Source organism: Mercenaria mercenaria, chromosome 12, assembly GCF_021730395.1.
Source record: "Mercenaria mercenaria strain notata chromosome 12, MADL_Memer_1, whole genome shotgun sequence".
Classification (NCBI taxonomy): domain Eukaryota; kingdom Metazoa; phylum Mollusca; class Bivalvia; order Venerida; family Veneridae; genus Mercenaria; species Mercenaria mercenaria.
The window spans coordinates 49,660,878-49,674,968 of NC_069372.1; the positions used below are offsets into that span (position 1 = coordinate 49,660,878).

Consider the following 14,091-nt stretch of genomic DNA (forward strand, 5'->3'; position numbering starts at 1 on the left):
CCAAAACATGTTGAGTTTACTTTAAATATATTTAATTGCAAATATGAACTGGGTGCCTACCAGTCGCCGGATAGGAATATAAACAGATAAATGAGCTGAAGATTTATCGAGGCAAAAGTTTCATGTTTTTGTGTTCATTTTTCAAAAAACGGCAAAGGAAAAATCCGGATTTCTGTCACAGCCGGCGACTGGGCGGCACCCAGTACATGTTTATATACAGAAACAAACATACTACTAATTGGTAGGGCCAAAGTGTTTTGTTCCTGCCGCGCAACAAAACTTGTTTACTGATGACCGAAATACAGTCATCCCGGGTATCATCGAATGTTCTTATTAGTTCGGGATAACCGACATTTTCTGTAACTTTACGATTGATAATAGCTGAAAAAAACATACATATATGCACAGGAATCTGACACAATTCCGGATATATTTTAGTTGCCTTTAGATAATTACACGACCGATCACACTCGCATTGCTGATTTTTGAAATTTTCTTGTATTCATGTGGTGGGTGGGGTGTGAATGCGTTGCATTCCTGGTGAGTTTTTATATATAGAGAGGGGGTCATTTTTATGTAGACTTGCGGTGGTCATGTACAGATACAAATGTATACAACTTATGTTAAAATTTCTAAAGTAGGCCTACATGTAAATGAGCAAATCATGTTTGTTTTCAATTGAACCATGTCCATATTTATCAATGTTTTTGTTTGCGAGTTTGTCTCCCCGAGCTTGGCCCATTGTTGCTATATTTTCTGGACGTCGGACAGTGGAATCCATTCGATGTTAATGGATAACAGACCTACGTTTTAGCCTGTGCTAGGGGACATGATTGGTGTTGCACATTACATTAACTCACTAGAACAGACTCAATCAAAATGAGTCTACTTTTATTTTTGCTTGGATGCTGTTTATGCTTCCAAAGGATCTTCATATAGATTTTATTTAATAATGATTATTTAAGTGTTACGGATATGCTTATTTTCAGAAACAATTACTTACTAGTCTACCGGTTATCATTTATTAAATAATCATATTAGCAGTTTTAAGGCCTAAAACAAAGGTATTTTTAAGTCTGGCCTAATTCATGTTCAGTCAGCTGGGACTTTAATTTCTACCTATTTTTGTATCTTTATAGTGAAAAGAGCATGTATTTCTTGCTTTTATCCTTTTCTTCATTTTATTTGAATTAGTAAATACAAGAAGGGCAGTTCAATAAGCTCTCATACAGCTACTTTTATTCTTTGGCATTTTGAAACTTATGTCATTTTTTTATACAGTATAAAGATATTTTTGTATCATCCCGTTTTTAGATAATTTTATCAGTATCGCGATACTGCTTATTTACAATACGGATAACATAAAATGAATAGGGAATAGTGAACATTACTACAATATCTTATTCGCAAAACCGATGTAAATAGCGGCGTGTCTAGTGGTTAACAGTATGATTTGTAAGCTTACGGTGCTGTTCGAATACGGACGAGCTACTTTAAAATGTTTTAACATTTTTACCTGGAGAAGATGCAGGTAACATTTGTCATGTTTTCTTGTGCACTTTACTAGTACATTTATAATAATTTATTTTCAGGGATCTCATATAGTATCGAATTAAATCTATTAACATTGCAAATGAATAAGAAACATTGCAGAATGAAAGAAATAAATACAAAGATGATACAAAAAACCTGAAAACGGAATTATAAAATCATTTTAAATAGAAGATTCGAACCTACACGTACAACTAAAAAGATAGAGATCCAACACTATCCTTGACTACAATGTTATGAATGACGCATCGTGTCTGAGTAAAGATACTCAATATACAATGAACCTTATCGAAATAACCTGCTTACCTGTTTTTGATTTACCAATACGTTAAAATAATTGCGATCCATTTTATGTTGATATTTCATGCAAATATGTTTTCTAATTTTGGCGAACATTTGTATAAACTAATTTTCCATGTACTTTGCCAATTACAGCGCTCAAGTAGCGTTTACCTGTTGTCGCCAGGCTGGTCATTTCTCCCTTTATCCTTTCCTCTCACTAAATTTATAACTCAGATTTATTTTCGAGTGTATTTCAGATAATTAACATTGATAAAATGCAGTAAAACATTATAAGTAAAATAAAGTTAATATAATAATGAACCTGGGTTAATTTAAATCAGGAATTGTGACCACTCTTCGTCCGTCTGTCCGTCCAGTGAAATCTTGATCAAGTTGATACGTTGGTCAGTCCTGTTACATAAGTCTATAGAAACTAAAATCGTCGTTTTATCATGATACATCTATACGTTCTAAAATAAGCAGACCCGTTTGTACTGATAAGAACTATCTTCAGGCAAAATTTTGTTGAAAGTCTAGAGTCAATCTTAGTGAAAATATATCAAACTGAAGACTGAACGTTAATAAATTGCAGGCCTAAGGCGTTTATGAGTAGAGGTCATAGCCCGTATATAACAATATCCCAAGTCAGAAGTTAAGAACAAGACTTCGCAGTGCCAGAAATATGTACAGGTGACATTGTTTATTTTTTTTTAAAAAAATCGAGTAAGAACTAACACTTTGTCAACTTTCATCGATAGAGTTGTATACCTTTTCTAGTTCTTTCATTGCAACAGTTACAGAAGATTTGGCAGTGTCTAGCTGATTTTCTTGTTGTACCATATCTCGACACTTCTCATGGTACGATTTTTGTAACTGAAAATGAAGTTAACGTTGGTTATAAATATAAATGTTATCTTAAGGCACGTATTGAAAGATAACCCGGCAATAGTCTGAACTATTGTCTTAAGTCGCAGTAATATAACCATGGTTTGACCCAAAAATTACTCTGAAACTTGGCACTCAAAGCAGTAATATTACCATGTACGCATAGGAAATAGAGATCAATATAATTGCACCTTTACTAATCCTACCAGGTGTTCTATATTACAAAAGTGGTTCTATTGTGACACTTTGATACAAGCAAAACTATACTATCTGCACTAATATTTCCCTTCTGGTACTTTATTTTATTATTGGCTTGTTAAAAGTTAATTTTTTACCATATGTAAGTTGACAGAATCATAAGAACCATGTTTTGAGGGGTAAATCTAACACAAATGAATAAATCCTTAATGATTTTGTTGTGTAAAAGTATGATATTGTGTATAAAACAGTTTTCATTTTCCACTCAACTGTGTAATTGCAAGGAAGTACTAGTAGATCTAGACTATAAGTACTATCCCAAGTCAAGAGTTGATCATTCTTTGCGATGCACAAATTAAATTACAGGTTACATTTTTTATTGTTTAAAACAAAACTACACTTTAACTTCACATTTGTGAATCATTTTTGGTTTTATTTCAAGGACTGAAATGCAATTTCTAGATTTATTTATGTAATACTATTTAATGAAAATTTTGAGAGTTAACTATGTTATTACCATGGCTTGACACAAAAATTACTCTGAAACACGGTACTCAAAGCAGTAATATTACCATGGCTTGACAGAAAAAAATACTCTGAAACATGGCACTCAAAGCAGTTATATTACCGTGGTTTGACACAAAACGTTACCCAGAAACATGGCACTCAAAGAAGTAATATTACCATGGCTTGACACAAAACCTACTCTGAAACATGGCACCTAAAGCAGTAATATTACCATGGCTTGACAGAAACTACTCTGAAACAGGCACTCAATGCAGTTATATTACCATGGCTTGACAGAAACTACTCTGAAACATGGCACTCAAAGCAGTAATATTACCATGGCTTGACAGACAAATACTCTGAAACATGGCACTCAATGTAGTAATATTACCATGGCTTGACAGAAACTACTCTGAATCATGGCACTCAAAAAAGTAATATTACCATGGCTTGACACACAAATTACTCTGAAACATGGTACTCAAAGCCGTAATAGAACCATGGCTTGACACACAAACTACTCCAAAATATGACACTCAAAGCAGTAATATAACCATGGCTTGACACACAAGTTACTCTGAAACATTGTACTCAAAGCAGTAATATTACCATTTCTTGACACATAAATTACTCTAAAACATGACACTCAAAGCAGTAATATTACCATGACTTGACACACAAATTACACTGAAACATGGCACCTCAAAATGAAGGCGAAGCTTCCAGTTGCCTGATTAATGACTTGAAAGGATTTAAAATGGTTATATTCACTGACTGTTGACTGTCTGACTAGCTAATGTCCGGGCAGTTAGTGAAACTATTGATCAGTATGTGTTATCAGAGACCGTGCAAGTTTGCATGATTTAAAAAATGATTTAAAATGTCTTGTAGAAAGTACTCAAATGAACCGAATTATGTTGTATAATATTGTGTGTTTTGATCCTTAATTGTTGCGCGTAACATTTAATTGAAATTTATCATATGTATTAACACAAGAAAAATTCCACGAACATACACACCTCTTGCAGTTTGCTATGAGCATTTTTCTTCACCTTCTGTCTATCCTTCACTTTGTCTTCTACCTAAAAATTAGTTATTCATTTCATGAAATAATTGGTTTATTCAGGAAACTGGAAAGTGTCGATAAATATGATAAAGAGACACGGCTAATTTTCGAAAAGGACATACAAGTATCTACTTACAAAATGACAGTGACATGATAATATTAGGCCAAGGCAATGTGTTTAATATCTAAACATTTTATACACTGAATGTAGCAGTATGTAAAGTGTTTGGTGTATTAAATTGAGTTTAGATCACACTGTCTCTACAGTGTAGGATTGTTATTTATCTATATTTTTAAAACTATACTGAGAAGAGATTGACCGAAAAAGTTTGCAGGTGAAGTTGTGAAACACATTAATTCAGGAAGGAACTAAATCTTGTAGTATTTTATCAGTATCATCAGTATAATTTTCACGAAGTTCATGTGGGAGTAAAAAGTATGTCACTAGGTTGTGGTGGGTCTTTAAAATTATTATTGTTATGCATAGAGAATAGGGAAAACACAAAATGGAATAAAAAGCAAGCTTATTTCTAGAAGATTATTTCTATACAAATTTAGAAAGAACATGTCTTAGCAGAAAAAAAACTTGTTGCCAATCAGTTGCCAAAAAGTAATAATTTCGCACTTTGCCTTTCTACCATTTATAGTTTTATTTAAAAAAGAAAGAAAAAAGAAGAAGAAAAAAACGTGCATGCGAACATGCTGCAAATTTGTATAGCTCAACACACAAAAGAATAAAAGTTCAGAATTTACATCCCTACCTGTTTCGATTCAGTTCTTATGGAATCTGTAAAACGCGCCAGTTCGTCTGCAAGTTTGTTGTATTCTGTAGCAGACGTCTCATGGTAGTTGGCAGCCTTTTCTGTCGCATTTTTTAGTTCTTGCCAGCTTGACCCCAAAACCCTGAAAATATTTCCCCCGACGTGATGAAAATGCTCTGTTGAACCGTAATTTTCACACAAACGAATTCGTCACACGTGTGAAAATTTCGTACGAATTCCTCAAACATAATACGTACGAATTTGTCACAAGTTGGTATTGTGAAAGTTTCGAGCCCCCTTTTTCAACCACCTCTACCTACGAAATTTTCACAAATTATGTCATACATGTGTGAGGAATTCGCACGAATTTTTCACACATGTGACGAATTCGTGTGTAAAATTACGGTACTGGGAAGTTAGCAGAAAAGCAGAACAACTCCAGCAGAAAGACAGAATAACTCTAGCAGAAAAATAGAACGACAAATTTCAAGGGCATATTTGGGGTGAGAGGGGTCAAGGTCAAAAGGGAACATCTTGGCGGGGCGAGGGATTTTTTTTTTTGTGGGGTGGTGTGGGGGTCAAATTATTTTTTTACAGTGCGTATGTAATTATTTAAAGCAGGTAGTGATTTGACATTTGAATAAATAAAGCAATACAAAATCATGCCGTAAAATTTAAAGATACTTACCACGAATCTTAGCTGAACGTTTACCTATAATCAAATAGAAGGATTTGACCGTCATTAACCCGTGTCCTTGATCTTAGATCTAGTGTACTTTAAAACTAAAAAAATATACTTCACTTATAAAAAAAGTCTATTCATCCGGCGAAGTATGAAAACTCTGTTACAAAATACCCTTTACGTATTGAGTGATTCCTGTGACAGTGACCTTTGAAATAGTCATAAACATGTGAATGGAGTATTGCCATACATTAAAATGTCCCTTACCGGCTAATATTATCATTCAAAAATTTACTGTTGTTAATGCCAGGTTCCATGGTCAGACTTTCTTAAGGATTCTGCATGTTGTCGCAGTGAGGTGATAATGTGAGCCAAGTTTCATGAAAAATCTGCAGTAGGCTAGGACATATGGAACGGAAATGAAATTCAAATGCTTCAGTGGTGACTTTGACCTTGTATCCGTGTACCTAGAACATGGAGCATGTCGTCTCGATGATTTGAGAATATGCCTAAGTTTGAAGAAAATCCTTCAACAGGTTTGGGACTTGTGGAGAAGGAACGAAGTCCTATTACCTTGAACTGTGACCTTGACCCTGAGTCGGCGTCTCTAAAACATGAGTTTTGCGTACTGTTCTGATAAGGTGAACATATAACTAGTAGGGGACTAAAACCTGTTATTTGCTCAGAAGGTATGAGTCAACGCAAACGGTACCATCAGTACACTTTACATTAAAGGAAATGTCCAAAAGTGCACTGTGACCTTGACCTTCAAGGTATATATATAGTTTTTGAATACGACACATCGTGATGTTATGGGGAATATTTATGCATATGTCATTTTAAAATCCCATCACGAATGACAAAGTCACAGGCCGATCACCATACTTATATAGTGAAAATCAAGTTTTATTCGAGACGGCTTCGTGATCTTCGGCATACCATCGACAGCCATTCGGGATGTTCGGGAACCCGTCGTCATTTACTCGGCATATTCGGAAAGCCTTCTGCAAGGTTTCGTAATCTTTTTAGCCATCCCGAGTGGTTTTTTCGAGGTATGGGTAGGTGACTTACCTCACAGGTTTTGCTTAAGGGAGAACAGTTTAAGACATAGCGAAGAGACAAGAGAATCCGGGCACCAGGCCCCAGCTCTTCTTTGAATAGACTCCCATTGTGTCGGATGTATAGCTGTGTCGGATGTATAACACCGATACATAGGGGATTTCTTTCCTGGGAAAGACCGGTACTTAGCCCCAATGTGTGAAGTCGCCAGCCCCCATTGAGGCTCGAAACCGGGACCCTAAGATCCCAAGTCGTGCGCTCTACCGCTGAGCTATCATAACAAGATAGAAGTTCGTCATTATACCCTGACTCTCAAATCGGCAAATTTTCAGCATTCTATCAGCAACGATTCGGACACTATTCTGCATGTTCTGCAATGTTACCGTAACATTTCTGCATGACCGGGAAACATTCGGGAGCCACTTTTGGAGCTGTCGGCACACTTCGGCTACTTAGGATAGGTTTCGGCGTTTATACCACAACCGTTCGTATGCCACTCCTCGAATACATGCCGAACGAGCACGATGGCAAGGCCGTATGTTTATGTATTTGCAATCTTCCGACCTCCATACGAGTAATTGTATGAAATTAGCAAATAAATAAAATGTTGTATACCCTATTTCTTCCTTGCCGTCCGCAGACCTCGCCAGACTTCGTAACGCCTTACTGTACTGTGTATCTGCCTTTGCCCTGTAAAATTGTACAACATTTTTTTCTAAAACTTTATACAATTTCATTTTTTAAATCATAACTTTTAATGATGTTAGCTTACGGAATAGCATTAGTGCTACTTGTGCTTTATTTTTCCCGAGATATGTACTCGAAAGTTTGACTTACTAACTTGAAATTTAAGCCTGGTTCGGCCTTATTCGAGAAGTTGTTTGTTTTTTTCAGTTTTAAACTTGATATTCAAACAGGTAAAGAAACGGAAATTTTATACGTATAAGGATGTTTGGGTGTGTCATAGAATCCACCTTGATAAGACGAGGTAAACTAATCCTTTCTTATACAGAAGCTGATACAGCGGTATGTAGACTGGCTATACAAATATGATAATAAATTATTTTATTATATATTCATTTCTCCTAACCAGTGAGCTTTCATTTTGTAGAGCGCTTACCTGTCGAATATCTAACTGTTTCCTGTAGATGACTATTAAAGGGAAGTAATAAATGTAAGAACACGCTATGGTTGGCAAAGTTAAGGCCTGTAAGGCTATTGGTACTTTGCGAAACGAAACGAAACGAAACGAAACGGAACGAGGGGCACTATATGGGGGGAATTAAATAATCAAATTTAAATAATAAAAATCAGTATATAATATTTGATTACATGAACCTTGTATAAACATCAGTTTTGGAATGATGTATAATATCAAATGAAACTCCTGATACGCAAAACATTACAGGTTTGTCTTGTTTCGTTCCGTTACGCAAAATACCATTACCCACACAGGTATTGGTACTTTGCGAAACGGAACGAAACGAGAAAATTTTAATCTACTTGCATGAAATATTTTTCGGAATTCATATCTAATAATCGTTTATTTGTGTATGTATGTATAAATGTCGATCCTGGATCTGCAAGTTATCCTTTTATGTATGAAGATTACAGGAGAATATGTATGTTCGAGAAGGGAATATTTTTTGCATATTGTCTTGCAAGTAACTGCTTGTAATGAAATTTGGTTCCCATTAGCGACAACTTAACAAAGCAATAATCGGAAATTACTGCATCACACTGTAACTATGTACATACCTGCACACATATATATATATATATATATATGAAATTTCGTGAAGTACATAGGCATATACCGAATAATCATTTATGTTTGTATGCTTATATGATTGCCGAGTCTGGATCTGCAAGTCGCCTTTTTATGTATTGAGATTGTACTAGTATTTGTATGTTTGTGAAGGAAATACTTTTAGCATATTGTCTTGAATGTAACTGCGTGTAATAAAATTTGATTCTCCTTTTATCTTTTAGTTGTAGTTGTCAACATCTTTATAAAATAAATTATATAAGTTATAACAAACTTTATCTTTTTATTTGTTACAGTAGTTGTTAGCATCTTTAATTACATAAATTATACATGTCTATAACAAACTTAGCCTTTCCTCTCTCGTTTCGTTCCGTTTCGCAAAGTACCAATACCAACACATACCTGTGTGGGTATTGGTACTTTGCGAAACGGAACGAAACGAGAAAAATTTAATTCATTTACAAAAAGTATTTCAGAAATATCGGTAGACTCTTCCAAGGATAATCATTTATGTGTGTATGTATGTTGAACTGTCCAGTCTTGATTTGCAAATTAGCCTTTTACTTGTGAAAAATTACAGGATTTGTTTGTTTGTGAAGGGAATACCTTTTGCATATTCGATCCATGCATGTAACTGCTTGTAATGAAATTTGGTTCTCCTATTTATTTTTTCAATTCTTACTTGTCCGCATCTTGAATTACATAATGCATATATAACCAATTTAGCTTTTCCGATCTCGTTTCGTTCCGTTTCGCAAAATACCAATACCCACACAGGTATTGGTACTTTGCGAAACGAAACGGAACGAGAAATGTTTGATATATTTACATGAAATATTTCAGGAATTCATATCTATTTATCGTTTATTGCTTGCATGTACAATAATGGTTGAGCCTGAATTTGTAGGTCGTTGTTTTTCAAATAATTGGCGACGACTTAACAAAGCTATAATCTGAAATTACTGGTTTCATGCAACACACTGTAACTATGTACATACCTACACATATACCTTCATAAAATACATGGACATGCAATATAGCTGGACATACCGGATAATTATTCATATTTGTATGTATGTATAATTGCCGAGTCTGGATCTGCAAGTTGGTTTTTTTATTTTTTTAGATTTGATATACGAGAATTTGTATGTTTTTGAAGGAAATATTTTTTGCATATTGTCTTGCATGTAACTGCGTGTAATAAAATTTGTTTCTCCTTTTATCTTTTCAATTTTTACAGTAGTTGTCAGCATCTTTCGTTACATAAATTATACATGTCTATAACAAACTTAGCCTTTACTCTCTCGTTTCGTTCCGTTTCGCAAAGTACCAATACCCACACAGGTATTGGTACTTTGCGAAATGGAACGAAACGAATATTCAGAACTTTCGGATAATCATTTATGTGTGTATGTATGTTTAACTGTCGAGCCTTGATCTGCAAGGTATCCTTTTACTTGTGAAAATTACAGAATTTGTTTGTTCGTGAAGGGAAAACCTTTTGCACATTTCCTTGCATGTAATTGCTTGTAATGAAATTTGCTTCTCCTTCTATTTATTTTTTTAATTCTTACTTGTCCGCATCTTAAATTACATAATGCATATAAAACCAAATTAGCTTTCCCGATCTCGTTTCGTTCCGTTTCGCAAAATACCAATACCCACACAGGTATTGGTACCTTGCGAAACGAAACGGAACGAGAAATTTTTGATATATTTACATGAAATATTTCAGGAATTCATATCTATTTATCGTTTATTGCTTGCATGTACAATAATGGTTGAGCCTGGATTTGTAGGTCGTTGTTATTCAATAAATTGGAGACAACAAAACCTTAATCGGAAATTACTGGTTTTATGTATCACACTGTAACTATGTACATACCTACATATGAACCTTCTTAAAATGCCTGGACATGCAATATAGCTGAACTTACCAAATAATCATTTATGTTTGAATAATTTCCGGGTCTGGATCGCCAAAAAAACAAGGAAGAATATCCAACAGCGAAAGCTACGTTCCAAAAACGGAGCCTACTTCCCAAAGGCACACACGATCAACACACACACACACAACAACAACAACAAAACAAACATACAAGGACGAAACAAACAAAAACAGGAACACAGTGGGACACCGCCTCGGAACGGTCAAGTCGCCTTTTTATGTTTAAGATTATACGCGAATTTGTATGTTTGTGAAGGAAATACTTTTTGCATATTTTCTTGCATGTAACTGCGTGTGATAAAATTTGATTCTCCTTTTATCTTTTTATTGGTAGTTGTCAGCATCAATAATTACATAATACATGTATATAACACACTTAGCCTGTCCTTTCTCGTTTCGTTCCGTTTCGCAAAGTACCAATACCTGTGTGGGTATTGGTACTTTGCGAAACGGAACGAAACGAGCGAGGAAAGGCTAAGTTTGTTATAGACATGTATAATCTATGTACAGGAATATTGTAGTTGTAAAAGTCTAAACAAAAGGATTTATGGATAAAATACATTGAGCGCATGGTATAAAGTTTAATAGTACATCCATTTTCATTTGCACGTACTAAGAACGATCGAAAAGCCTCCACGTTTGGACCTCATAAAATCCTTATCTTTATAAGGTATACAATGAATGTAATTGCTTTGATTTCATAAAACTGTATTTTATATTTTTTTATACTTTCCTTAGTCTATTGCTTAGTAAGACAAGTGTATTGTCATGCAGTACAGTCCCCTACTGGAAGGCATCTAATTTTTTCTACTGCAGTATAGAATAATGAACTGATATCTGTCAATGATGTATAAACAATATTGTACTATATATACAATCAATATGTTATAAGAAAACACACACACCCAAAAATCTTGATATCGAATTTTCCCTACGGCAAGTAATAAAAAATAGCAATATAATCTATCTAAAGTAACAACAAAGGTACGTAATTCTATAAACAAGGGTGCCTCATGGTGGTGAGCATTTGCGCCAAGTTATATCAAAATCCCTCCATGCATGAAGAAGAAATGCTCCTGACAATGTCATTTATGTATCTAAGATAAAAAGCAAAATAGAGTTATGGAACCTGTGCAGTGTAAGTCATTTTATCACAGTGAATAAGTGTGTGAAGTTTAAATCCATTCCCACAAGTGGCTACTGAGATACCAGCTTACATACAAAAAAAAAAGAACTTAACCAAATCGGAACGGACGCCGACGCACGGGCGAGTCCAATAGCTCTACTATTCTTTGAATAGTCGAGCTAAAAAAGCGACGTGCAGATCCAGGCTCGGCAAACATACAGGCATGAAGGGGGCAATTGGCCGGATATGCCTCCGTGGTCCGCTCGAATGTAGTCCATATCAATATATAGTGCAATTTTCCCGCCTAGTAAAGGCCCTTTTCATGCCAGATATAAGCTTTATTGATGCTTGATTGTAAAAAGGAATGTCCGCAGATGATTTTAAGCTACGTTATATGCTTCAAAAGTTGATTTGAAGCTGCCTTGTAAAATGAAAGTGAAAGTAGGTATTTCCTGATGTCTACCTACGCAATATTAGCGTTTCCATCACGTGTCTCAGTCACGTGACCATGGTTTCACTGCATTATGGTCGACCCCATATTTTTTGGGTATATTTTGATTGCCTAAAGACAGACCTTCAAGACAAGGGTAGTCTCGCAGGAAGTGAAAGGCTAGAAGTCTTCATACCTACATACATACAACCATAAATGATTAGCCGATATGTCCGACTCTATTGCACGTCGAAGTATCTTATAAAGGTACATTATCTATGAAGGTACGTAGGTTTGTGCAGTTATAGTGTGTTTTGGGGTACCAGTAATATCCTGTACGGTGTTGTTATAAGCTCGACCATTCTTGTACATGCAAGCATAAACGATTATTAGATATGGATTCCTGAAATATATCATGAAAATATATTAAAATTTCTCATTCCGTAATTATCATTTTTTCTCTCGTTTCGTTCCGTTAATTAAAATAATTAAATTTTATTACACGCAGTTACATGCAAGGAAATATGCAAAAAAAATATTCCCAAATTCTCCTATAATCTCAAAACGTGAAAAGGCGACTTGCTGATCAAGGCTCGTCAATTATACATACATAATACCATAAATGATTATTCGATATGTCCGGCTCTATTGTTTGCAGAGGTATCTTATAAAGGTACATGTATCTATGAAGGTACGTAGGTTTGTGCATAGTGTTGTTAAGCTGTCATCAATTCCTGCAAAATAATGACTTGCAGATCCAAGCTCAACCATTATTGTACATGCAAGCATAAAATTAATTTTTAATGATCTTTTTCTCTCTCGTCCCGTTCCGGAACGAAACGAAAGAGAAAATTATAATTAAAATTATTAAATATTATTACACGCAGTTATATGCAAGGAAATATGAAAAAAAAAAGAATTTCAAAATTCTCCTATAATTGATAAATTATACGATGTTTGCTGAAGTATAATTTCAATTTCATGAAATCACACTTAAGCACATAGGTGTCACATGTGAGATGGCTAGGTAGTGATAAAGGCTCAGGCTTCAACGCATATTGCTGGATGTCATAAAATGTTTGTAGTCGAATTCTAGCATGTTGCTTATTTAATACGGGGTTTGGGATAGGTGGGTATGTGACACCTATGTGCTTAAGTTTGATTTCATGAAATTGAAATCATACTTCATCAAGCATCATATAATTTATCAATTTCATTTCTTCCCACTTAATCCCATAGCGCCACATGTGAGACTTTTAGAGGACATCCAGCTAAAAAATATAATACAATAATGCTGTGACTAAACTACTTTTATTTCTAAATACAAAGTGTTGACTTTGATTACTACATGAGTATATTTCATGAAGTATTATTATGACGGTAACTGCTTATAATATGAAACAGATCTTAAAATTCGCTGTTCACAGACATAAAATAAATTGCTTGAACCTTTAAATATGACACATTAGACCTTGTGGCCTCATTTCATTTGATATTACGGACTTAATAATATAAGAAATTCTTTATTCAGTACAGCGTCTGTAAAAGACATATCATTTGTGATAGGCTTTTTATAATACTTCCTAAATGTTAATTATTTTGACCATCCTGCTGCTCTCGTTATAGTACCTATGGGAACATTTATTCGTGAAGCATGATATCTGCAGATCTCATGCAGTGAGATTTAAACAGATTAGTGTCAATTCCTGCACTCTAGTATCTGATCCATATTGCGATCGTATCTTTTGACACAGCTTTAAACGGTTTACTATACTGACAAACAACGATATGAATTCCTGAAATATTTCATGTAAATAAATTAAAATTC

The 14,091-nt window shown here is 34.7% G+C and overlaps 2 protein-coding genes across 3 annotated transcripts in view; one reads left to right on the top strand and one right to left on the bottom strand.

Moving 5' to 3' along the window:
- Window positions 1-14,091, bottom strand: part of LOC123533683 (proline-serine-threonine phosphatase-interacting protein 1-like) — a 39,888-nt gene that overhangs the window by 6,439 nt on the left and 19,358 nt on the right. The window contains exons 3-6 of the mRNA XM_045315456.2: window positions 7,607-7,681; window positions 5,251-5,392; window positions 4,443-4,505; window positions 2,602-2,706 (exon numbers count right to left, since the gene is read on the bottom strand). Coding sequence (XP_045171391.2) covers window positions 2,602-2,706; window positions 4,443-4,505; window positions 5,251-5,392; window positions 7,607-7,681 — 385 coding nt within the window. The remainder of the gene's footprint in view (window positions 1-2,601; window positions 2,707-4,442; window positions 4,506-5,250; window positions 5,393-7,606; window positions 7,682-14,091) is intronic.
- LOC123533337 (E-selectin-like) overlaps window positions 1-14,091 on the top strand; it is a 71,084-nt gene that overhangs the window by 155 nt on the left and 56,838 nt on the right. The window lies entirely within an intron of this gene.